The sequence below is a fragment of the Heteronotia binoei genome, chromosome 14, assembly GCF_032191835.1.
Source record: "Heteronotia binoei isolate CCM8104 ecotype False Entrance Well chromosome 14, APGP_CSIRO_Hbin_v1, whole genome shotgun sequence".
Taxonomy (NCBI): Eukaryota; Metazoa; Chordata; class Lepidosauria; order Squamata; family Gekkonidae; genus Heteronotia; species Heteronotia binoei.
Genome location: NC_083236.1, coordinates 26,480,240 through 26,505,360, shown reverse-complemented (window position 1 = coordinate 26,505,360; position 25,121 = coordinate 26,480,240). Strand labels below are relative to the sequence as shown.

The 25,121-nt window shown below is 43.2% G+C and overlaps 1 protein-coding gene and 1 non-coding gene across 11 annotated transcripts in view; both read left to right on the top strand.

Annotated features, from left to right (window-relative positions):
• Positions 1–25,121, top strand: part of CNOT1 (CCR4-NOT transcription complex subunit 1) — a 97,057-nt gene that overhangs the window by 41,993 nt on the left and 29,943 nt on the right. For 4 of the 10 annotated variants that reach the window (XM_060254385.1, XM_060254381.1, XM_060254380.1 and 1 more), the window contains exons 11-30: positions 772–942; positions 1,274–1,401; positions 2,349–2,589; positions 4,487–4,606; positions 5,796–5,918; positions 6,273–6,424; positions 7,390–7,540; positions 8,602–8,803; positions 9,397–9,540; positions 11,459–11,583; positions 12,499–12,785; positions 14,868–14,946; positions 16,017–16,247; positions 17,517–17,657; positions 17,956–18,135; positions 20,541–20,657; positions 20,869–20,979; positions 23,697–23,774; positions 24,367–24,544; positions 24,968–25,098. In XM_060254385.1, the coding sequence (XP_060110368.1) occupies positions 772–942; positions 1,274–1,401; positions 2,349–2,589; positions 4,487–4,606; positions 5,796–5,918; positions 6,273–6,424; positions 7,390–7,540; positions 8,602–8,803; positions 9,397–9,540; positions 11,459–11,583; positions 12,499–12,785; positions 14,868–14,946; positions 16,017–16,247; positions 17,517–17,657; positions 17,956–18,135; positions 20,541–20,657; positions 20,869–20,979; positions 23,697–23,774; positions 24,367–24,544; positions 24,968–25,098 (3,090 nt within the window). The remainder of the gene's footprint in view (positions 1–771; positions 943–1,273; positions 1,402–2,348; positions 2,590–4,486; positions 4,607–5,795; positions 5,919–6,272; positions 6,425–7,389; positions 7,541–8,601; positions 8,804–9,396; positions 9,541–11,458; positions 11,584–12,498; positions 12,786–14,867; positions 14,947–16,016; positions 16,248–17,516; positions 17,658–17,955; positions 18,136–20,540; positions 20,658–20,868; positions 20,980–23,696; positions 23,775–24,366; positions 24,545–24,967; positions 25,099–25,121) is intronic. The other 6 variants (XM_060254386.1, XM_060254384.1, XM_060254379.1 and 3 more) reach the window with 4 other exon arrangements.
• On the top strand, positions 7,846–7,981 carry LOC132582827 (small nucleolar RNA SNORA50). Its single transcript, XR_009556207.1, has one exon. It is a non-coding gene; the product is annotated as a small nucleolar RNA SNORA50 (small nucleolar RNA).

Below are 25,121 nucleotides of genomic sequence, written 5' to 3'. Positions count from 1 at the left end.
AGTTCGTGGAGCAGAGGCTGAATCCACAAGGACATTACTGTCAGTGCATGCACCGCTACATTATACACTAGCTGCAATTTCTGAGTCAGATACAAGGGTGGGCCCAAGTAAAGCAAGTTACAATATTCCAGTCTGGAAGTGACCATTGTGTGGATCAGTGTAGACAACTCACAGGTGGATAAGTATGAAACCAGCTGCTGCACCGACCACAGGTGGGAAAAAGCTGACTTGGCAACCGCAGTGACCTGGGCCTCCATAGATAAGGAGGCATCTAGTATCACACACACACACACCCAGGCCTTCTCAGTCTTGGTGCTGGCATCAGTAACACCCTGCTCAGAGCCAGGAGCCATATTTCGGCATCCAGTCCCCTGTGAGTCAGGTAAAGGACCTCCATCTGTGTTTTACCCTCTTCCTAAGGGGTAGGTTAGGCAGAGAGAGAGTGTAGCTGCCCTGGAATTAATTGAACTTTATGAAAGAGGGTCATTTAAATCTAGGTCACTTGTACAGGTAAACGAAAGTAGACCAACTATAACTGCTTCTCTTGATGTTGATAACTTTAGGACGAAATCAGAAAATACAACCATCTTTAATGGCTTGGTTGCCCTTTTTCTTCTCCATTAATGGTCCCCCCCCCCCCGACAGAACAATGCAAAAAAAAATTTGACCCTCTGCTTTTGATTGAAAAAAGGCCCCGTCCTGAATGTGTTGATTATTGGAGAAACCCCTGGGAATGGATCAGAGTGGTATTATCTTTAATGTTTTTTGCAGAACCCAAGTTTGAACTTCAAGGAAGTAACCTATGAACTAGATCACCCTGGATTTCAAGTTCGTGATAGTAAAGGTTTGCAGATTGTGGTGTATGGTGTCCAGAGAGGGCTAGGACTTGAAGTCTTTCCAGTTGACCTCATCTACAGACCTTGGAAACATGCAGAAGGCCAGGTAAATGTGCAGTGTGAAAACACACAGGTTGTCTGTTGATGCTGGTTCTCAAGCTTTGGATTTCATCCTTTCAATTCTCAGTGCATATGAATATTCTTCAAAGACTATTTGTTCATTGCTGCTGTATAAGAATGCATGCTGAAGATTATGGGTTGCCATGTTAAACCAGCCACAGCAGGAGTGAATCTAAAAGCTTTGAAGAAATTGTGGGCGGGGGTGTGTGTGAATCCAATAATACTGGGAAAGAGGCAGTTGCTTAGTTTGGGTGAGGACCATGTAGCATGGCTAAAGAGTTTGAAATGACTCTTCCAATGATGTCATTCTTTTGCAGCTCTCTTTCATCCAACATTCCCTCATTAACCCGGAGATCTTCTGTTTTGCTGACTACCCCTGTCATACTGTTGCCACAGATATTTTGAAAGCACCACCTGAGGATGACAATCGAGAAATTGCCACATGGTAACCAGCACAATTTTTCTCTTTGGGAGCAAAAACTGACTTCAGAATGGTGCAAAAGCAAAGTGTTGTTCAGGCTTGCTCTTAGTTTTTCAGACAGCCTTTACTGAGAAGAGTATGAGCTACTTTGTGTTTCTCATGTGCAAGAAAAGTGTATGATTGCTACGTATGGTCAGCTAGTTTAGCAGAGGGAAGCTGCTGTGGATATGATGCATTTGGTAGTCTGTAAATGGTCATATAAATGAGAGCATCGCCAATAATGTCATCTCCTGTGCGTAGTAGGACAAGCAGCCACGACACTTCTCATGTCGCTCCTTTTCTGAATTGCGGGTTGGGTGATATGTAGATGGAGTGGATGGTCTTGCTGCTTAGGCAACAAATAGATAGAGCTTAGCCTTAACCCCACCCACCCCCAGTAATTTTCGTTTGAAGAATACCCAAAATTATTTTCTCTTCACATATCTAAAGAGATGAACTGTGACTCATAAAGGCTCATGTCGAAATAGATGTCGTTAGTGACCAGGTGCTACTGGAGTTCTGTTAAATTAGGTAGCCTTTTCTTCTCTTCTAGCTCAACTCCTTTACTTATAAATATTCATGTTACCTGTTCCTTAAATATAATTATTTTAAGCATCATTGCAAAGGGGTTTTTTTCAGTAATTATAAGAGGTAAATATGTGAAACCTTTGAATTGTTCATTCTTTCTGATTGTGGGCACACTCACAGGTTAGAATAGTGTGCAATATGTGTGAGAACTCCTGTGTCCCTTCAGCTACTCTTCTTCAGCTGTTCTCTGACTAGGCTTCTTAACATTTTACAGGAAAACATTCTTGCATGCATACATTTAGAAGGCATGCGTAGCTTATGTAACTCATTTGATAACAGTGTTAGCCACAGTGCAGGGGTTCTGTCAGCCAGCTAACGTGGCTGGGTTTCTTCCTTTTTGCTAGGAAGAGCCTGGACTTGATAGAGTCGCTGCTGCGGTTGGCAGAGGTGGGACAGTATGAACAGGTCAAGCAGCTCTTCAGCTTCCCTATCAAGCACTGTCCAGATATGTTGGTATTGGCCTTACTTCAGATCAACACTTCCTGGCACACTTTGCGGCATGAACTAATCTCCACACTAATGCCCATTTTCCTTGGCAACCATCCTAATTCTGCCATCATCTTGCATTATGCATGGCATGGACAGGTAAGTGCATTTAAACGTGAGATATTTCTTTGGCAGCAGAGGCACCCTTCACCCTTTCTTGTAGCGTTTTCTTTCCCTTTACACTGTGCTTTGCATAAAGGGTGAGATGCCAATGTATTTAATGTTAATTCCTTTGTAATCAGGGTTATGGAAGGCTGCCTTAAGGCTAAGATCTGCCAGCAGTAGTACTGAACAACTGTGGAAGTGTTGGGAGTGACTGACCAGTGCTTTGCAGTTCACCAGCAAAGCCTAGCTGTGTTTCTTATCTGTCTTGTGTCTCTGCCTGGGATCTGTAGTGAATCAATTTATGCTTTTTGGAGGGGAGGGCAAACTAACTGAGGTGGAGTCTGGCAGTTGCTGTATCCCCTGCTGCATTTCCCTGGTAGGCATAGTATGGCATCTGCATGTTCATCTTACCAGGGCTTTTTTTGTAGCAGGAACTCCTTTGCATATTAGGCCACATCCCCCTGATGTAGCCAATCCTCCTGGAGCTTACAGCAGGCCCTGCGCTAAGAGTCCTGTAAGCTCTTGTAGGATTGGCTACATCAGAGATGTGTGACCTAATATGCGAAGGAGTTTCTACTACAAAAAAAGCCCTGCATCTTACTTTAGAAGAGTTCATGCATTGCTGTTCCTGAATTAGTTGAAAATCAGAGCTGGGCTTCATTGTGTGTTCCATTGAGGTTCCTGGTTGCAAAAATTGCAGCAGTATTCCACTTGTCATGTGTTTGCCTCTTGAACTGGGTGATAATCATGGCTCACCCCAGAGGATCAGTAAACTACATGGTTTGTTGAGTGAAAATTCTTCTGAAAGTGGAGTCATTTACTTTTTAAAGAGAAGCACAAGTGGGGCAGTGCATTCTCCTTGCTTTCCTTTCATTTCTCCAGAGTTAGCTCATTAACTGGTGGTGGATTTGTGGTGCTCCATAGGCACCAAACCTGAGGAGTCTTGGTTCAGAAAAATAAAGGCTTTACTGTCATCCTAGCTGTTGGGGTGCAGGGCAGGCTAAGTGCTCATTGACCACATTACTAGCTTGGGGTATAGAGAAGCATGTCTGGCCTCTTGTCATCCCAAGGACAAGAAGGCAAGAGAAGTCATGCAAAGAAGAGCAGAGGCTTTTGGGGGTTAAGATGGGAGCACTGGAGGGTCTTGGGGCAGGGGGCAGGGGGCAGGAAAAAATAGAATTGGGGGGAGTCATGATCCTAGGCCTAGTGCGGCCTACATTTTCCATGATCCTTTCTGTCCCTCTGATTGGGTGGGCAGCAGTTTTGGAGGGAAAACTTGCCCAGAGGGGGCGGGACCTGGGAGGAAAGTATAAATAGGCCTGGCTAGAGAAAGGGTTGTCCTCTCTGGGAAGGCTGAGCTGGAGACAGGCTGCAGCCAGAGGGTTCCCTTACCAAGGAAGAGTGAGTCCATTTGGAATTATAGGAAGGGAATGTCTAGTTAGACACAGAAGGGTTTTTATTTCTTTGCCTTCACTCTTACTATTTCCTATATTCACTGTGCACTAAACGTTTTACTACCCACTTGTTTGTTCTTGAGCACTTATAGTAAACTTCTTGTTGTTAAACTTGCCTGGGTCTGCACTTATCTTCAGTCACAGAAAGAAAAGGCTTTATTAAGAAGGAAGACCAGGGGTTTGGGTGGGTGCTCTGGGCCCTTGCAGACAGACCCATACCAGAGTGGTGGCAGCCAGTAGAGGCCCTTCCTGGTCCCCTGCCGGTATGATGGGGTGAAGAAGCTGAACCCTGTTTCCACCTCAGCCCTACAAATGAAACCCTTGCTGCCACCGTGAGAGAGCAGAAGGGGAGCTGTCCTGTCACCTGCATCCTCAAAAACTCTTTTAAGAGTTGATCACTTATCTAAGCCCTCAACTTTTTATGGTGATTCCTTTAGGGCCAGTCTCCTTCAATTCGCCAACTCATCATGCATGCAATGGCAGAATGGTACATGAGAGGGGAGCAGTATGACCAGGCCAAATTATCACGTATCCTAGATGTTGCCCAAGACTTGAAGGTGAGTCTGATTTTTGTCTTTTATTGATGTGTGGGTGTGTTGACTCCAGTGTTGGCATTGGTGCAGTGTGCTAGGATTTGTGCTTTGTCTGGTGTGGGAGAGATGAGGAAAGGGAAAGGTAGTACAAGGCCTATTGGAACAGAACCATGGGTCTCATGTCCAACTTTTACTGAAAGGGTTGTTGCCAAATGAGTTTTAAAGCAATATGCAATCACCAGCCACATGTTTGTGTTTAAAAAGCAAGTCAGGTACTTGGCCATAGATAATAGTTTTTTTATTTATGAAATTTTACTGCCCTGGATCAGCTTCATAGATTCTAAGAAGTTTCAAAAGTATCACCATGTTTCGATTTTTAATGATAATAAGCACAGGGGTATTGTAACTTAACTGCTAGTCACTTTATTGGATCAGCCTTCAGATTAAAACTTGAAAGAACCAGTTCAACTTTGAGTGGGGGGGAGCACAGTTTCAGCCGCACTGTTGCTTGTTTGCTGAAAGCAGCCTCGATGTTCCTAAATGGACAAGAGTGAATATATTCCCAAGCTCTTTGACTGTATGACTCCTTTTACAATCACTTGCAGTCTCATCTGAATGAACAGAGGCTCAGAGGAGCAGTTGTGCACAGTGGCTTGCTGCACAGTCTCTGTCACATTTATAGTACAAATATCGCTCAAATGTTCATGGGCGATAAGTGTTTGGGTTTCCAGTGCTTGGAGCAGGAGTTTGCAGTTCCTTTGGAAACTAAGGAGAGGGGTTGGTTTACTGCCTCCTGGAGTAAGCAGTTTTTGTGAGGGTTTTTGGCCATATTTCTTTATGAAGGAGGACCGGAGCCAGGGTAGACAGGATTAGCTCAGCAACAGTGCTCACAGGGATGGATGTGGACTGTTACTTGGAGGTTATTTTAGCCCAGAGTGATGGGCAGGAACTGAGAAATGACACAAGCTGCTGATCATCCCCTCTCTCTCTCTGTTCTGTTGTGGTTTTGCCTCTCTACCCTCTCTTTCCTAAGCCGGTATGTTGATTGAGGGCAGTTTGTGCATTTTCAGTAGCCTTGTTCCTGACTTTGTTCTCAGAGTGTGGCAATGTTAGGAACTGTCCAGTACAGAGAGGCACTGCTGTGGGGGGTGGGGCTAAGTGGAGCTTGGCCCTTGATACTTTGACTAGCAGTCTTCTAACTCTCTTTCTTCAGGCGTTGTCAATGCTGCTAAATGGTACTCCATTTGCCTTTGTTATTGACCTTGCTGCACTTGCCTCTCGACGGGAATACCTCAAACTAGACAAATGGCTCACAGATAAAATTCGAGAGCATGGGGTAAAGCAGGATTTTCTTAATTATTTCTTCCTTTCTCTTTTTTTGGGGTGGTAATGGTTGTCCTGAAGGTCCTGAAGTTTCAGCATGCACTTCTGGGTGTAAACATTTGAATTAATGCTTTATGGGTTGGCTCCTACCAGTTTTTCTGCTGGTGAAAATGAAAAGAGTATGATGTTATCATTGACCACTAAAAATAACTGTGCACAGGACCATGGAACTTTAGTAAGAAAGGGAGTTGGGTGAAGATGAGTGAAAAAACTGGCTGAATCCAACCTATTTTTTTAAAATCTTGTTTTTAAAATATTGGTAGGTGTGTGCAGCCAACTGAAACTTGATTTTTTTTCCTTCCCTTAGGAACCCTTCATCCAAGCCTGTATGACTTTCTTAAAAAGAAGATGCCCTTCTATCTTGGGTGGCCTTGCCCCAGAGAAAGACCAACCAAAAAGCGCTCAGCTTCCTCCAGAGACATTGGCAACTATGTTGGCTTGTTTGCAAGCTTGTGCAGGGTAAGGAGATAATAATTTTTAAGATTTGCAGTTCAGATTTTTGCCGAAACCTGTGATCTTGCAGTGTAGAATCAGTATTGACCTGTGTAGTTTGATGGGTGGCAGCCCCCCACTCCAAAAAAAAACAAACTGGAAGGGTCTTTCTCCCAAAACATGCCATAGACTGGAGGTTGATCCTGGGCCTTCTATGTGCAGAGAGTGTGCTCTGAGCCAAAACCTTGATAAGTCGTTAGATGGGACTTGAACCTGCTTTGTATTGTTGATAAACTTATGTGATGCAACTGTGGCTGGTGATGCAGCTGCTGAGAAGCATTAAGTTGTTGTGCATGGATAGCTACTGATTATGTTGATTCTGGTTCTTGCCTGCCAATTGTCCAGCCTGCCAGTTAAAATCTGCCCCATAAGCCCTGCTTTCTGTGCCCCTGTCTTCACAGGTGAGGCAGGTGGTGACTAGAGACAGGGCATTTTTTCAGTAGTAACTCCTTGCTTTTGGAATGCCATTCTCTTTGAGGCTCACTGGACATGAGCATTGCTTTCTTTTAAGTGCCAGGCCAAACCCATTCTGTTCACCCAAGCTTATCCCTAAACCTGTAATAGGCAACATAACATTAGGATAAATGCAGTGGGTAAGTTTGCTAACTCAGTCAATGAGATGCATGGGGGAGTGGTCAGAAATGTTCCATTTCACTGTTAGAAAATTTAGTCTGGATCCAACCCTGAAATATTTCACACCCCATAAATAACAAATGATCAGCCAATGAAAAATTCAGTCAATGAAGGTTGAGTGAAGGGATGACAGTTTTTCCTGCTTGTACAGTTCTGGTCTGGGAGGGAAGGGAGATAGGTCCTTCTTTGATGAAGTCAGATTGACCTTCCTTTCAACCAGGAAGATGTAAAAGCTGATCTTGGGACACCAGGAAGAATGCTTAGCTACCATGAGTAAAGATTTCCTCTTTTATTCTCAGAAGCGTCTCACAAGAGCTGTCGGAAACTATTCTCACCATGGTAGCCAACTGCAGCAATGTCATGAACAAAGCTAGGCAACCGCCACCTGGAGTTATGCCCAAAGGACGTCCACCCAGTGCTAGCAGTCTGGATGCCATCTCTCCTGTACAGGTTGGTTGGAAGCAGATGGCGGCAGCAAAGCGATGGGAGGTGCTGCTTACATCTCTACCACACCAGTAGTCTTGTATGAAGAATCTAAATAGAAAATGCATGTACTAGTAAATACTGTCTATTTGAATAAATTCTATGTTTCACAAATGTAAACTAGGAACTAGTTAAGAGTGTTTACAAAAAAGAAAATAGTTTCAGCTGCCTTGGAGCTGAAGTTTAGTTGGTTGGGAGTAGTAAAACCAAGTTAGTTCGACGCATACTAAACAAACATTCTTTACATATGTGAATGCTAGACTTTGAGGCTTAAGCACTGCCTTTGAACCTGATGTGTCTTGTTTGTAGCTTCTCGGGCCAAGCAACAGTGCTAGAGCATAAGGACTTGTTATAACTGGGGCGCTTCAGCTCTCAACTGAACTGCTCTTTTAAGAACAAGGTACATTTCAGTTACTCCCTGCCACTCACTGCCCCTTCCTCTTCAAGGGAGACTTGCTTTAGCAAATATATTCAGATTAAGAATTTATTGTTTTTTTAAAAAAAAAAAATTCTAAGGATTTGTCAGCCTCAGTCTGCAAAACTGTGCAGATTAATCAAACAGTAGCTCAACAGAAGAAGCAAAATATGGTTGGGAATAACTAGAGTAATAGCCAATATTGGTAGCCAAGCTCTTTTCAGTCTGGATCATTGAGAGGTGTTTTTTTTTCTTCTTTTCACTGACAAGATTCTGGCCAAGCTGTTGTACCACTGAGTTGTAGGCTCCTAAGCAGATGTTGTACAGCTGGGCAGTTGCATAGTATCCTTATCAGATTAGTACTGTGCAGTAGAAACTGAGAGGTTGTATGTTGCCATTTTACTTATTTTTAAAATGTATATAGAAATATATTGCCTTATATACAGCATGATGTTGGAGGATACCTAGAAACTTAGGTAGCAGACCCAGAAATGTACGGGTTGGATGTACAGTTTTGATACATATTTTGTGGGACTGACCTGAATAAAGTCAACCATCACATATTTGTGGAAAATATTGTTATGGCTGTTCTTAACATGAATTTTGTCCTCAGATCGACCCGCTTGCTGGGATGGCATCTCTTAGTTTAGGTGGTTCAGCGGTCCCACATACCCAGAGTATGCCCGGTTTTCCTCCAAACCTGGGTTCAGCCTTTAGTACTCCTCAATCACCAGCAAAAGCATTTCCTCCACTTTCTACGCAAAACCAGAACACACCTTTTAGTGGAATTGGTGGACTCTCGTCACAGCTTCCAGGTACTGTTGTATGAGGGGACTGGAGCTCATGAAAGGAACTCTGTGGGTCTTTCTGTAGTCCTGTCCAGAGTACCAGTGTTCATGCTTTCTAATTTGTCACTGGATTAATTGTATCCTTTATACAATTTACTAACTACTTTGTGGAATGTTAAATTGCTGAATCTTAATGATTAAGCAGATGGCCTCCATACCAGTCACAGAGATAGCAAAAACAGATTACCTACAGGATATCAGGGGATTCTACATATTCTGGGGACTTCCCATCTATGCAGAGAAGTATGACTTAGCAAATAAACTGGGGGGGGGGGGGTCGTACCAAAAGAAGACAGTCGGATGAGGACCTAGTGTGCCCCAGGAACTTTTACAGAATAACTGGAGAGCTGCAGTTACTCATAGCCCTCTCATCCCCACTTCTGTTGTATAAAAGGAATCCTCATTGTGGCATAATTATTGTCCTGTAGTTTGTCTTCGGATGTTCAGCACTGTGGTGATCTTGTAAACAGGCAGTAGATGTCTGTCTAGCATATTGTCCTGTTGACCCTTGTTCGTCTGCGCCTTCAAAAATGAGACAGTTGTTTTGTGTTTGTCCTCAGTTGGTGGTCTTACGACAAGTAGTCTGGGTATAGGAACTGGGGCCCTCAGCCTCCCTGCGGTGAACAATGACCCCTTTGTGCCAAGGAAACTGAGCACATCAGGATTGAACCAGCCTACATTCCAGCAGAGTAAGATGAAACCTTGTAAGTGGTAGTGTTGTCTGATTGTGAGGTGTGACTGTGATGGTGTGTAGCAAATCTGGGTGTCCTTTTCCCATCCAAGAGTGGTGGCAGTGGCTTGAGCCTGTGTGGTATCTTTTTGTTTTTAATTGCTTCCCCTTTGTCCCATTTTGAGGAACTCCAGGCATCCTAGATGGGGCTTCCAGGCATCCCACCTGGGGCTAACCAGAGTGAAACTTGCCTATCCTTAACAAGCAGGGGTTAGGAACATATCCAGCACAGTAGCCTGGACTAGTTCTAAATTACTTGAGATTCAAAAGCAGCCAACTGAATCAAGTAGTTTACCAATATGTATGAGAAATCACTTTTATAGCAATACTGTGCAGAATTTATGACAACAGTCTTCACTACCAATCTGCTCTGATTGCTAGGAAAAAGCCCATCAGGTTGATGATTGATAAGCCCCTACTCCCTTCTTGTTCTGCTTACGTTCACACTGCTGTTGTGCAAGAGAGGACTATAGTTGGGCCTGGTTCTCCGCGCCTGCCCTCTCTTCACCATATTATAACAGCTGTGAATACTGGAATGTGGCATGTAGTGGTTGTGGGAAGGGTATTGCATTCATCCTCTATTCCGCAACCTGCACAAAACCACATCATAACCCCCCCCCCCCCAAAAAAAAATATCCTAAACATACTCTAGTGTTCTCCAGAGATAACATTGGTGCCCTCTTCATGGGACCAAACTGATGGTATGTCTGTTTCCTTCTTCCTTTTTGAATGCAATGTACATTTGATATGTGTGTGTATTCCAATAACCAGTTTGATTTAGCTTACCAGGGTGAGAAACTTTTGATAAAAATGCAACTAATGACAAATATGTTAAAATTACAGTAGTGTTATTGTGAATAGTGAGAGGTGTGTGTGGCTCAGTGTAGAGCATCTGCCTAGCATGCAGAAAGGTTCAGTCCCCAGCACTTCCAGTTAAAAGGATCAGATGGTAGGTGATGCAACAGGCTCCCTGAAATCCTGGTGAGCTGCTGGCTGTCTGAGTAGACAGTACTGACCTTGATGGTCCAGAGATCTGATTAATTACAAGTCAGCTTCATTTGTTCAATGTAGGATAAATATTTTCAAAAGTGACGCTGTCATTTTAAACTAAATGAAGTGAGAAGAGAGGGTTCTCAAACAGGGTTTTTGAGTGTTAGAATTGCATTCGGGTTTTATAGCTAATGAGTATATTAAGCTATCTTGGGTGAGAAAGAAAGCTTATAGCATGATAACGATGCCTTAAGCAGTAACTTCTGAAATGGTACCTCTGGACATGGTTGCCAGAGAGGGTTCCTGAGGGTGCATTTTGTACCAGTGTAGATGTGAAAATAGGCAACTGTGGCACAAGGGCTTGCTTATAAGGCAAAAGCATTATATAGACCATGTGTGGCATGAGAATTCTAAAGGGGGGGGGGTTGAACCAGAAGCTTAGGATACTTAGACTTTTATCACTGTGTGTTTTCATTAAGAGGAGTGGGCAACCAGTGTTCTCCATTTGCAAAACCTCATTTTAGCTCTGCTTATTGCAATTTAAAACTTGAGCATACAGAATAATCAACTGGTAATTCTAGCAAAGGTGGATTGTGGTCTCATTCTTGTCCCAAATCCGTATGAAAGTGTGTCTGCATGTTTGTGTTCAGCATGCTGTGTGCACGCACGCTGTGTTCAGTTCAGGCGGCTGGACCAAAGAATAAAGCTACTCCCCTTTTACGACCCATGAGACTTGCTTTCCTTCCCTGCAGAGTTGCAACCAGTAAAGTGCACAGGTTGCATCTTTTCACTTAGTTGAACCAACATATAAACTTACTTCTGGTCCCCTTGGATTGTGGAATAAATGAGGCTTTCCAGTATTTCATTTGTTTATTTGTATGCATTTTTCTCTTTTCCAACAGCTGACTTATCTCAGGTATGGCCAGAGGCAAACCAGCACTTTAGCAAAGAGATTGATGATGAAGCCAACAGTTATTTTCAGCGCATTTATAATCATCCTCCACATCCAACTATGTCCGTAGATGAGGTGAGCTTTGAAGAGTTGGTGTTGCCCCTTGCACGTGCAGTTCCTTTCTCCCTTGGCTGTTTTCTTCCTGAGTAGAGTTCTTTACAGTCTTGTACAAAGTTTGGGACAGCAGGTGCTTGCAACATTGCTTTTTGTTTGGTTGCAGTAGAAGGGAAATTTAAACTTAAAGTTCCAAAATATATGCCCGTATTGTTGCAGACAATTAATATGCAAGTGGAAATTTTTGTGTCCAGTGGAAAGGTAACTACTGTATTCCAAAAAACAGTCCCAAGCAAATTTCACACAGCTTTTGTAAGTCAATATTAGATGTTGAGGCATTAGGGGCATATTGGCTAAAGCAGCATTTGATACCTTTTTTAAAAAAAAAACCCTATTGTGCAGGAAGTGACGGGAACAGTTCCACTTTACTTTTACCATACAGCCTCTCTTGGGAGCAGTTCTTTAGGGGCTTTCTGAAATAACACACTATTTAATAGAGGAATATGTTCCCTAAATTTTAAATGTCAGGTGATTTGGTAGTTAGCAGTAAATGATAACAGATCACCATCCTTTTCTAAAAGTGTTTTTTCCATCATGTAGGAGTTATTAGGAAGTATTATTTTAATATTCTGCATTTCCAAAATAACCAATTCTTTTGATATAAATGTCTGTCTAGTGCACACTCTTACATGAGACCTGCTTCTACTTAGAGCAGTATTTTTGCTCTTGCTTAAATGCCTTTCAATTTAAATGTCTAGACATCTTTATTTTACTTCATCTAGTTAAATTATAAGAGAGACTTCAGGTTTTTTTTCTCCTGCAAACAATGTACCTGGCTTTCCCAGTGAACGTGATGCTGTGCAAGTGCTTTAAATTCCTTTTGTGGAAAGACTGAGTGAAAACGAGTCTCTTCGTAACATTCTGATTTCTTTGCAGGTGTTAGAAATGCTACAGAGGTTTAAAGACTCCAACATTAAACGGGAACGTGAAGTATTTAACTGTATGCTGAGGAACTTGTTTGAGGAGTATCGCTTTTTCCCCCAGTACCCAGATAAAGAGCTTCACATAACAGCCTGCCTGTTTGGTGGGATAATAGAGAAAGGACTGGTTACATATATGGCCCTGGGCCTGGCCTTGCGCTATGTTCTTGAAGCCTTACGAAAGCCTTTTGCATCCAAAATGTACTATTTTGGTATTGCTGCACTAGATAGATTTAAAAATAGGTGAGTGTCTTTTTATAATATTTCCAGAAATGGTGGGGGAGGGATCTAACTGTGCCTTTGTGAACTATGTATAGCATCGTAGAGTAGGATGAATGATACATTCCAGTTATTGAATGTATCCCACAACAGAGGCGCAAATTAAATAGGAACTTGAATTAAAGGGAATGCAGAGTTTAGTGTAACTACTTAGATGGCCTTGCAGAATTTACTGCTGAGTGTTTCTTGAACTAAGTATCAAGGGAAAGCTTCCTATTGATCCTTAACTGAACAGATTACAGATCCATTACTACAAAAATAGGCAAAATCCAGCCACTGTTAGTCTTTTATGTCCTGTTAGTATCAGGGAAAGCAGAATCTCTTCCAGTGAAATCAATAGGACTTCAAAGATGCTTAATTTGGGCTGGTTTGCTCCTGATTATTCTAGGGCACACAGATTGGCACTCCCAGGCATACCACAGCTTAGATGTGGATCCGTTTTACTAGATTTGTTAGTCCTCCTGAAACTAGTAGGTTAAGCTTACCTGGTGCCACCATGTAATAGTTTATTAATTCATTCATGGGTCAGTAATTCTAATGGTTGCCATAAATTGGAAGTGATTTGACGACACTTAGTACACATGCAACCGGCCTGATTTTCTGTGTCCCTCTTGCCAAAGCTCTGTAGTCTGTGTCCATTCCCTTTGCATGTCCCATTAGTCAGTTTACTCTCTTGTCTGTGCTGCTGTTGCTTCTCCTCTCAGAGCCTCTGTTTATTCATTTCTGCCACTCCTACGCTTCCTGTGACTTGCTAGGATCTGATCCTTTTCAGAAGCTGTAGATAGCCAGTGTATTATTTCCCTTTCCCTTACATTTTTGCCTCTGGGTTGGGATCATCATGTCCAGCTACATAGCCACGTGAAAGAACCTGTATTCAAGACACATAGACACATTGTGTGTGTGTGTTCAAGATAATTTTCTGAAACTGCTGTTTTCAATGAAGTTTGTGGTTCTGAGTTCTAACCTGTATTTTGGTCATTGGAACAAAATTAAACTTTGCAAACTCATCTTAATAACAATACATTACATAGCTTTTCCCTCTTTTGTCACAGTCTCCCATTTTCCTGTTAGGCATTCAGTCCACATTCTGCCATGATGACTGTTCAAATAGTTTTCATATCTTCACAGTAATCCAGCTGGGTCAAAAATAAAACTGGCTGCTCGTGTCTGCACTCCTATAATGACATGGCAGTAAACCTTTATGAACCTAGTGTTTCCTGTTGACAGATAAACATCCTTAGGATTGGGATTACATATCTGCAGTGTTTCAACAAAACCTGCTTATTCCTACCTGCAAAGTATATGGTGCATCCTAACAGTGGAAGTTCAATACAGACACTCTTAACAGCTGATGGACAGAGGGTCCTAAAACCAGGCTGTGTTTGTCATATTTTCACCACAAACCTAGATCAAGAACCTGGCTATATGACTAAATTTTGCTGGTTGGATTCTGTGTAATCACTGGCCCTAATGCACAGAATGATATGCATAAATGTTTTGCAGGCTAGATTGCAGGAGGAGGAAACAGGAAGTTTAAAAAAATGTGCAGGAGTAAGAAACAGCCTTGCTTGAGGTCAGGGAAACAGTTAGCAGCCTGCATGGAGCATGTATGCCTGCCAACCTGTGAACGGGTTCAGAAACATGCTTAGCAACCATGAGAACTAGGCTCACTTTTTTAAAAAATAGATTGTGTTACATAGGTAGAATTATGCTACCTGTAGCTGAAATCTTTGTATGTGTTTAAGTTCTATTGTGCAGCTTCTGTCTCAGTATTGCTTTCATGTGGGGTTTCCTTTGAAACAAACAATGGGTGTCCATTGTCACAGTTCCAGTGGATTGGACCCAGGGTAGATGTCATTTTTTGTGTGGATCAAGATAATTCCATACAGCAAATTCAAAGGGAGAAATTGCATCATCATTACTATAGATGAAACTCCAAATCCCCCAGTAGGTATGATAGATTAACTGGTATTTTGTGGTGGTGAGTCTTGATTCAGGATGTTAATTCTTTTTACTTTTACTAATGGATAGTTTTGCTGTTGACAGATTGAAGGACTATCCCCAGTATTGTCAGCACTTGGCTTCTATTAGTCACTTTATACAGTTCCCTCATCACCTGCAGGAGGTGAGTGTTTAAAAAGTTATGGAAAGTGAACTAGAAAGGGGAGGAGGTGGTGCCAGGGAGGGGAGAGAAGAGAATTGTAATTTTAGGTGTCTGTGTCTGTTGAAGTGCCTCAACTTCCCATCACCGTCCACTCAGTAAAGGACCTGTACAAGTTCTGTGTGAACCTCCGTTTATTGAAAATTTGTAGCCCTTTGCCACTGGAAGTTTATATTTGACCATTTCCCTTAATACTTGCAATGCAGCTTTTATTTTTATGGGCTTGTATGTGAACAGGCTTTCCTAGGCACAGCAGCAGGTCTGTGCAGACCTTTTGAAAGCAATCAAACCAGAGACAGTGGAATTAGTATCCAGAAAGTCTGATGTAAATGCTGTAGTCCAAACACTAAAAGCAATGTTGACTTTAGGGTCTGTGCATGAAGCAAGATTCCATTCAGTAGGGATTTATATGTGTAAATGTAATAACTGAATAGTTACATGTTGTAGGAAGTCTTATCACTTTTAGTTCAGAAAGGACAGTACCCAAGTTGGGCTTCTCCATATGCTTGAACACTCATGTATCACCAATGGGAAAGAGTCTTAATTTTTTTAGTGGCTGCAGAAACTTTATTGTCATTATCCAAAATAATGTTCATACCTTGGCAATGGCATTTGTTCTTCCATTGGATCATATTTTCTGGTCTTACTGAAATCTTGGAAAACTGTTCCGTTTTGCAACAGCAGGCTGCTCATTTCCTTTCATTCTTGTACCTGCTGATTCATGCAGTATGAAAAATTCTGGGGGTAGGAACAGGACAATAAAGAGTAGACCATGGTCCTCCAAAGCTTGCTTGCTGCATCACCCAGCTCTGTTTATGACAAGAACACAGCAGCATCTCTGTGTTGCACTTCTTTATATGTAACTTCTGGGCAGCTGAAGCATTCTCAAGTTCCATTGATGGTGTTAAGAGTTATTTGAGATCTTCAAAAACAGGGAATTTGGGGGGTGGTTCTAATACCGTGAAAGTGGTAGACCTGTTAACCCTCTGATTGCATATGAGGTTTCAGAGCATTATACTTTTTGTCTGTCTTAGTACATTGAATATGGACAGCAATCAAGAGATCCTCCTGTGAAGATGCAGGGTTCAATCACCACCCCTGGAAGTATTGCACTTGCCCAAGCTCAGGCCCAGGCTCAGGCCCCAGCAAAAACTCCTCTTGCTGGTCAAGTTAGCACTATAGTAACCACCTCCACCACAACCACTACTGTAGCCAAGACCACGATCACTCCAGTGGGCCGAGTCAGCTTCAAGAAGGATGTGCCGGTGAGTATGTAGTCTGTGTATCGGTGGGGATGGGAGAGAGTGTGATGGAATGTATAAGCTCAAGTGCACAGTCATACAGACAATCCACCATTAACATTAACCATCTGAGTATCACTGAGGACACTTACTGGAACTTTTGCTTTAGATGTGCAGTTTTGGTTGTCACATTCCTCTTTGCTAACAAAAGTAGCTGCATTTTTCATTGTGTTGAAACTTTCCTTGGCACAAATGCCACGTTTATCCTGGGGGTGGTAGAACTTTTCACAGGTCTCAAGAACTTTTCTTTCCCTCCTCAGTGCCCAGTGCCTGTTCATTTTACATCTAGCAGAGTTCATTTTATTTAGATTAGCTGCTGTATTCTGGAAAGGAGAGAATTGCTCCCTGTGGACAGTATTGTAACTCTTTCTGCAATAGAACGAGCTTCATCCCAAAAAATCAGTACTTCCCCATCTAGGTTTTTTTTTTAATTCCTTCCTCTCATTGAGCCTCCCTGTATGTGATTTCCTTCCCCTTTTTTTTTAATCTTCATAACAATCCTGGGAGATACGATTGTGCAAAGAGTGACCAGTGAAATTGTGCAAGAGAGTGACCAGGGTCAGCTAGTGAAATTCATGAAGGGCTGTTTCATAGTAAGGGGATTTGAGTCTATCTAGTCCATCTGCTAAATCACACCATCTAAATAAATTGCTTTCCCACCATGAGGAACATGTTTAGTGGTCAGCCCACTTTCATTCCCCCTGCATTCTGCAGTGGTTTTGCATCCCCTTTTTTTTGCCCAGCACGAGCCAGTTTGGTGTAATGGCTAAGTGTGCGAACTCTTATCTGGGAGAACCAGGTTTGATTCCCCACTCCTCCACTTGCACCTGCTGGAACGGCCTTGGGTTAGCCATAGTTCTTGTAGGAGTTATCTTTGACAGGGCAGCTGCAGCAAGAGCTCTCTCAGCCCCCATCCACCTCACAGGGTGTCTGTTGTGGGGTGGGGGGAGGTAAAGGAGATTGTGATTGCTCTGAGACTCTGAAATTCAGAGTATAGGGCGGGGTATAAATCCAATATCATCATATTTTTCTTCTTCTATTGAAGCTTCAGTTGACTCCTGCCATAAACTTACAACACTGTGATGTCATGCAAATGTGTTTGCGTAATTCTGGTCTTGGTCCAGTAATTTAGGGACATGCTTCATAGTTCAGGGCACCATGTGTGTAGATTGTGCTGTATAAAAACTCCACAGTCATTTGCATCCTCTTTAAATCTTTGTTAATGCTTTACAGCCATCAATTAATACAACCAACATTGATACCCTACTGGTGGCCACAGATCAAACAGAGAGAATTGTGGAACCCCCTGAAAATGTACAGGAGAAAATTGCCTTTATCTTCAACAACCTGTCTCAATCAAATATGACTCAGAAGGCAAGTAGTACACAAGTAGTTCTATCCTGGTTTTTCATGCTATCTTTGTGGTGAAGCAGATGAAACTGTGGGACTGAGTGAATCTCATGCATGTGAAGGGTGAGATTAACTTGTGTGGCAACTACCTGCACAGGTTCTTTGAACAAAAATATTCAGGTCTCATGCTGTAGCTGCTAGAAGCCACAGAATTCCATATTGCTGCACAGCAATGTGGGTTTATGTACCTATCACAATCAGTCACATAGTTCCCTCATGGTTTATTGAATTATTTCTCCTTAACGTGTGTTTACGGAGGCAGGTTGAAGAGCTGAAGGAAACGGTGAAGGAAGAGTTCATGCCTTGGGTTTCACAATATCTTGTGATGAAGAGAGTTAGTATTGAGCCAAACTTCCACAGCCTCTATTCGAATTTCCTTGACACGCTTAAGAATCCAGAATTCAACAAAATGGTTCTCAATGAAACCTACAGAAATATCAAGGTAAGTTCTGCAATGTTGGAGTTTGTTTAACCTTCTTCTGCATTTCAAGAAGAAGCAGAGCTAATAACCAAATGCACCTGACACAAGAGTATATTGCTATTAAACCTTCCTTATTGGGGTTGCATTATAAGTATGCTAAAAGCTGCTTTAACCAGCATGGTTGGGGAACCAGACTCACAAGTTAAAAACATGCTGTCTTACGGAGTGGGGATTCACAGTCTGCTCTTCCACAGCCCCTTAGAGCAGCTGAAAGAGGAACCGGAAGTAGGTCCCAGTGAGCTCCTGGCAGTGCGAGCCTTCTTGGGCAGCAGCAGAAGTGGTGTACACAGTCAGAAAGCACAGCCCTCTTATATGCAACTGATCTCCTGTATCAGAGCCTGCTGCATTCCTGGGAGTGCGAAGGGGGCTCTGGGCAGTTTCCCCAGCTGGAACCCCTAACCCCACTGCACCACTGACTGCTCTCATGAACATGGTATTGGCTTCTCAGTATCCTAATAGATTTAAGAGTGTGGGCCACCCTTTATAGTCAGATTTCAAATGCGATGGAAGCCCTAGACCTCTCACAGAAGACTTGTGCTATCAGCTTTGACAGAGCTGGGAGGTTTGCCGTCATTTCATTGGACCAGCAGGAGGCCCTAAATAGAAGAGCTGAAAGAGAGGTGAAAGGAAGACTACATTATACAGACAAGTATAGTAAGCTGACCTGGATAGCCCAAGCTAGCTTGATCTCAACAGCTTTTGGAAGCTAAGCAGAGTCAACTCTGATTAGTATTTGGACGGGAGACCACCAGGAATGTCTATATCACCATGCAGAGAAAGGCAGAGGCACACCACCTCTGTTAGTCTCTTGCCTTGAAAACTCTATGGAGTCAGCATAAGTTGGCTGTGAGTTGATGGCACTTTACGTTCACACATAGTGAGCTTGAAAAATCCTGAAAATGCAGAGCAGAAAGGGAAGTGAAAGTAATTTGTAGCTGAAAAACATCCCCCCCCCCCAATGTGTGGCATGGGCTACTTTGAAGGACATAGGAAGTACATGCTGAGGCACCACTGTGTAGTATTCTATAGATGCTACTGTACAACAGCCTGTAGAGGTAAGTAGGGGGAGAACTATCTGAAGAAGTGTGCATGCACACAAAACCCTATACCCAGAGTTAAACTTTGTTGGTCTTAAAGACTTTAAGGTAGGGGAAACTAGTTTTTAAAGGAATATTTTTGATTATGTGGCCAACTGACTGGATTTGAAAACCCTGTGGGGGTGGCTTTAATTCAGTTGCAACTTGAGAGACATGCACACAAATTTGAAAATAAAGTAGCTAGTATGTGTAAACTACTGCCTTAGTTTAGTACAGCAGACCAGACACGCCATGGCATAGCAGTTGCACTCAGCTGTCCTTCAAGATGTCAAGTACTGCAAGTCCCTTACATCCAACACAGCATTTCAGGAAAGAAAAGATTTATTGATTGAAGAGCATGACAGGCAAGAGGACTCTTGCTAAAACTGCTTTTGGCGGGCAATGCACCCCTACATATACCCCAGCCTGACCATTACTCAGTTAAAAGGTTACACACCAAAACTCACCTAAAGCAGGCCCTCCTCCTGCAGTCCAGTATAACTTTTCCCAAAGCGAGCAGGTGCAGACGCTGACCAGATAAGTCGACCTTGGCTTGTCTGGCACTGCGTGGAACAATACTTTATGAATGTTACACAGAGAACAGCAGACAGATAGCATGAAAACAAGGCCCTGGGGTTACTACAGGTTACAGCAATGTGAAATAGTATCATGGCAAGAGCCCCTCTTGACACAAGGGCCTAAAACATTTAGATCTTAAGTTAAACCATACATAACTTGGGACTGGGGTATTTAAGGGACTGCCTTCTCCTGTATGTTCATGCCTGGGAACTGAAATCATAGAGAGAGGTCCTCCTGACTGTTCCATCAACCAAAGAATCTCATGGCATGGTGTGCCTGGCCCCCTCACCTTTGAACTGATTTTGATTTATTTGGTGGCAGTTTAAGTTGTGACTTTAAATTTTTAAATTAATTTATTTTATTTATATTGTAAGCTGCATTGAGTTCCCAAAGGTGGATAGTCAACTGAAAAAGCATTTTAAATAAATCAAGAACCCCTTTCTAAAAGCTGTTATTGCCATGGCTACTAATGTCTGAATTGGAAGTACTCAGTTGCCAAAAACGAAACATCACCATTATTCAGTAGGGAATCTGCATAAGGAGACTCCAGCATTTGTCTGGGCATTGGGTTGTGTTCTTTTAGGTCTTGACTGAGACCAAACCTTTCTCATTTCCCGCAGCCCTTAAGATAGCCTAGCAAAATTAGGATGGTGGGTACTTCTCTGGATATTCTCTGTTCTTATTCATTCTCTCAAAAAAAAAACCGTTTAGGTACTGCTCACATCTGATAAAGCTGCTGCCAACTTCTCAGACCGTTCTCTGCTGAAGAACCTGGGTCACTGGTTGGGGATGATCACACTGGCAAAGAACAAGCCCATCTTGCACACGGTAAGGCTGATTGGAGTGGGAGCCAATACCGTGAAGCTGAAAATTTCAGCACACCCTCACACACTCATTTTCCTGTCTGTTTTTTTAAAATGTAACCTTGGCAGAACATTAGCAAGCTAGTAAAAGAAAACCGTTTTTGTATTGGGGGGGGGTCGCCTTTGGTGTTCTGCTTTGCATTATCAGGTCTAATTTGTACCATTTTGATTTTTAGGACTTGGATGTGAAATCGTTGCTGCTGGAGGCATACGTTAAGGGGCAGCAGGAGCTGCTGTACGTTGTGCCGTTTGTTGCCAAAGTCTTGGAATCGAGTGTAAGAAGCGTGGTAAGTCTGATCCCCAGTGTTGTGTCAGAGGCAAGGAGAATAGTCAGAAGCATGAATTTTCATAGTTCATTCAATTGTCCCATGGCTCTGCCTCTTCTAAATAAGGTGGGGGGAGGGAAAATGCTATAGTCTTGAAGCTAATAAAGGAAAGATCCATAAATCCATTAAAAAGGAAAGGAAGAAGGAAGGAGACTGCAGATTTATACCCCACTCTTCTCTCTGAATCAGACTCAGAGCGGCTTAGTCTCCTATATCTTCTCCCCACACAACAGACACCCTGTGAGGTGGGTGGGGCTGAGAGGGCTTTCACAGCAGCTACCCCTTCAAGGACAACTCCTGCGATAGTTATGGCTAACCCACGGCCATTCCAGCAGCTGTAAGTGGAGGAGAGGGGACTCAACCCCAGTTCTGCCAGATAAGAGTCTGCACACTTAACCACTACACCAAACTGGAAGAGGCAAGAGAATAGCATGCAACACATTTAACTTAATTATTTGTAGCACTGATTTCTAACTAGGGGCTGAGAGTGTTACCTCAGTACAGAGTGTAAAGAAAAGATGCCTTGAAAACTTAATCACTGCTGCAATAGTTGGAGATTTGCTGTGTTTCATGTTCATTTGTGATAAGGGTATGGCCCATATTTTGTACAGAACTGAGGTGCTGCTCCAAGATAGTATTTCTGACAAAAAGCAACAGCTAAATATGGAAAGCTTGATTGGTGGGGTGAGGCTCGGTGAAACCTAACAAAAGGTGCTGAGCCCCAGGGCATTGTGCCAAGAACCTGGTGTCAGTTCTATGCTTCAGCTGTGGAAGTTGTTTGGGAAAAGGACATGGAACTTCTTTGACCTTCAAGTTGTACAAGGAAGGGTACCTGAGATGGATGGAGAATGGCAGTGCAGCAACCAAGTGCATCATTATGCATGGCTTCTACTTGCATAATCCCTGGGCATTTATTCCGTATATTGCACGCTCCACCATGACCTCCCAGCTAACTTTTAATTGGAGACCCCTTTCCTGTCTTTGGATTTAGTTCTTAATAACTTCAGCCGGCTCTTCCGAGCTGATGTTGACAGGGTTCTGGGTGCTGTGAGGCTGACCACCTGCCTCCTTGATCTGTAACTGCTGAAAGCCAGTAGTGAAGGGTTATGAGATCCCTTGAAGATTCTGTCAGTCTGTCCCTGGGTACAGGGACCTTTCCGGTGGAGTTAAAGGAGGTGGTGGTTGTCCTGTTCTTGAGAAAACTGAATTCAGAGCCTATGGATCTGACAATTACCACCCTGTTTCTAGTTTACTGTTCCTTGGGTAAGGTAATTGAGATAGCAGTGGCCAAACAGAAATGACACATCAGTGCTGGAGCCATTCTAGTCTGGCTTCCAGCCACAGGATGCGGACTGTGTTAGTCACCCTCATGAACAATCTCCACAGGCAGCTGGATTGAGGCGGGCTGGTGCTGCTGATTTTACTAGATCTCACAGCAGCATTCAACACAGTCAACCATTATCTATTGACTCACTGCCTCACCAATGTCGGGATTTGCAGGATAATCTTGGAATGGCTTATCTCATTTCTCCACAGTCAGGGGCAGAGGGTGGCACTGGGAGGGTCAGTGTCTCCAAGGTACCTGCTTGAATGCAGGGTTCTCCAAGGGGCACTTCTCTCCTCCATTTACTTAACATCTACATGCACTTCCTCGCCCAGCTAGTCCAGAGTTTCAGGCTGGGGTGTCATCAATATGCTGATGACACCCAGCTATTCCTGTTGTTGGGCAGCCAACTGGACACCATTCCTGTGAACTTAACTGAGGGTTTGAAGGCTGTGGTTGGGTGATTAAAGCAGAGCTGGCTAATACTGAATCTGGGTAAGACGGATGTTTCTGATGTGGAGGGAACTGTGGTCGGGTAGTCAGCTCCTGACACTTGACAGGGTGCCCTTAACATTGGCTCCAGCCATCAAGAGTCTGGGCGTGATCCTGGATGCCACCTAATTTGTGGAGGCCCAAGTCGCAGAGGATGCCAAGCTGGTGTTTTCCCAACTGTGCCAGGTTAGGCAACTGACTCCCTACCTGTCTCCTCCCGATGTAGTCACTGTAATCCACGCAATGGTCACCTCTAGGTTAGATTACTATAATCAGCTCCACCCTAGCCTACCCTCATGTGTGACCCAGAAGCTCCAGCTGGTCCAGAATGCAGCTGTGCGGGTCCTCATTCGCACCCCTTGGATGGCACATATCTAACCAGTGCTGGCTCCCAGTGGAGCACTGGATCCAATTCAAGGTTCTGGTTTTGACCTTTAAGTCTGTTAGGAGTCAGGGACTTACATATCTTCAGGACTGGCTCTCAATATGCCCTTGGAAGAGCATTACGCTCTAGTAATAAGAATCTTCTGGTGGTCTCCCCAGGGGACTGGTAGATATTGAAATTATCTGTCATCTTGGCTATACGACATAATATTACTTAGTTCCGCTTTTTGATGAATTGTTTTAATGTATTATATATTTTGTATTGTATTTTAGCAAGCTGGTGTAAACTGCCCTGAGCCCTGTTCTCTGGGAATTGGCAGCCTAGTCAATGGAAATAAATAAATGATACTGTCCTGAAAGATATAGGCTTGCTCTTCCATTGGTGTGTTCTATAAATTCAGTGTGTGTTGGTGTAAGTCATTTAAGGTCCTTGCTGGTTTTGATCATTTTGCCTTTCCACTCTTCATTTACTTTGTAGGTTTTCAGGCCTCCCAACCCCTGGACAATGGCGATCATGAATGTACTTGCAGAGTTGCACCAGGAGCATGATTTAAAAGTAAACTATTCTGAACTTCTCTCTTCTCTATGGCATTGCTTGAATTTTGGGGATGGAGGAGATTGGGAGAAATTTATTGCGTGATGACTGTAGCCCATTCATGGAAACTGCATCTTGACTTTCTTTAGACTAGATGGTGATGTTCTTTTAAAGACAGGTTCTAAATTGAGGCTCTCCAACCCTGCTGAGCCCGCAAGCATTTTTGAAATGTTAGAAAGGGTACTGTCACAAAATGGCTGTAATGGCGACGGGGCTGTGACTCACTTTCCTGGGATGAGCACACTGGTTTGCTAGTCAGTCAGCTGCTCAGAAGCCACCCAGAGAACTTTGTTCTATCTTTAGATTTTATCCCCAAGATCCAAGAAAGAATGCAGGTGATGGGAAATGCATCACTGATGGTGCCATGGCACCCCCACACCCCACTGTTCTAAATTATGTTGCTGGTTCAGTTCAGAATATTTGGCTTAACGCACTTAGTGGTACAGCGCATTTCTTAAATTTTGAAGCAGCAGGCAGATGTAGAAGTGACGCTTCATAGGCAGTGCCATCTGACATGGTTACCTTGTTAAACCTTGAAATGATTATTGCACAGCTGAACCTGAAGTTTGAGATTGAAGTGCTCTGCAAGAACCTTGCCCTTGACATCAATGAACTAAAGCCTGGGAACCTCCTGAAAGATAAGGATCGGCTGAAAAATCTGGATGAGCAGCTGTCTGCTCCAAAGAAGGATGTGAAACAACCAGAGGAGTTGCCACCCATTACGACCACCAGTAAGTGTCGAGTCGTAAGTCTTGTTGCCCACCTTTCCCAAGACGGTTGATGAAGTTGTCGGTTCATGTTTCACACTAATACTCCCTTCCTTCCTCAACACAAAAGTTTTTTGCCAACAATAATGAATGTTGTATTTGTTCAGTCAGTTTTCTTTGCCAGTGTTGATGCCCTTGGAGTTGGTGGCTGGTTTTTCCCTTGTTAATAGTCTGCTCCCTAGAAGGATGTGGCTCTGGTTGGGCTGGAAGGGAACAAATGGGATTTGAGGAACTGTCAGTTCCAGTATAAAATTGAGCAAACTTCATGTCATTGCTTGTGCCAAAAATGACTGGTCTGGGCTTGTAGTAAGACATACTCTGGGGAATTGAATTTAAGTTAGGAAAGAGATTCTGAAAACTTATTCTTTTTCTGCCCAACTTTCTCAGCTGCTTCCACTACACCAGCTACCAGCACCACCTGTACAGCTACTGTTCCTCCACAGCCCCAATACAGCTACCACGATATCAACGTCTACTCCCTGGGAGGGCTGGCTCCACACATTACACTTAACCCAACTGTAAGTATTGGATTCTGGGTGTT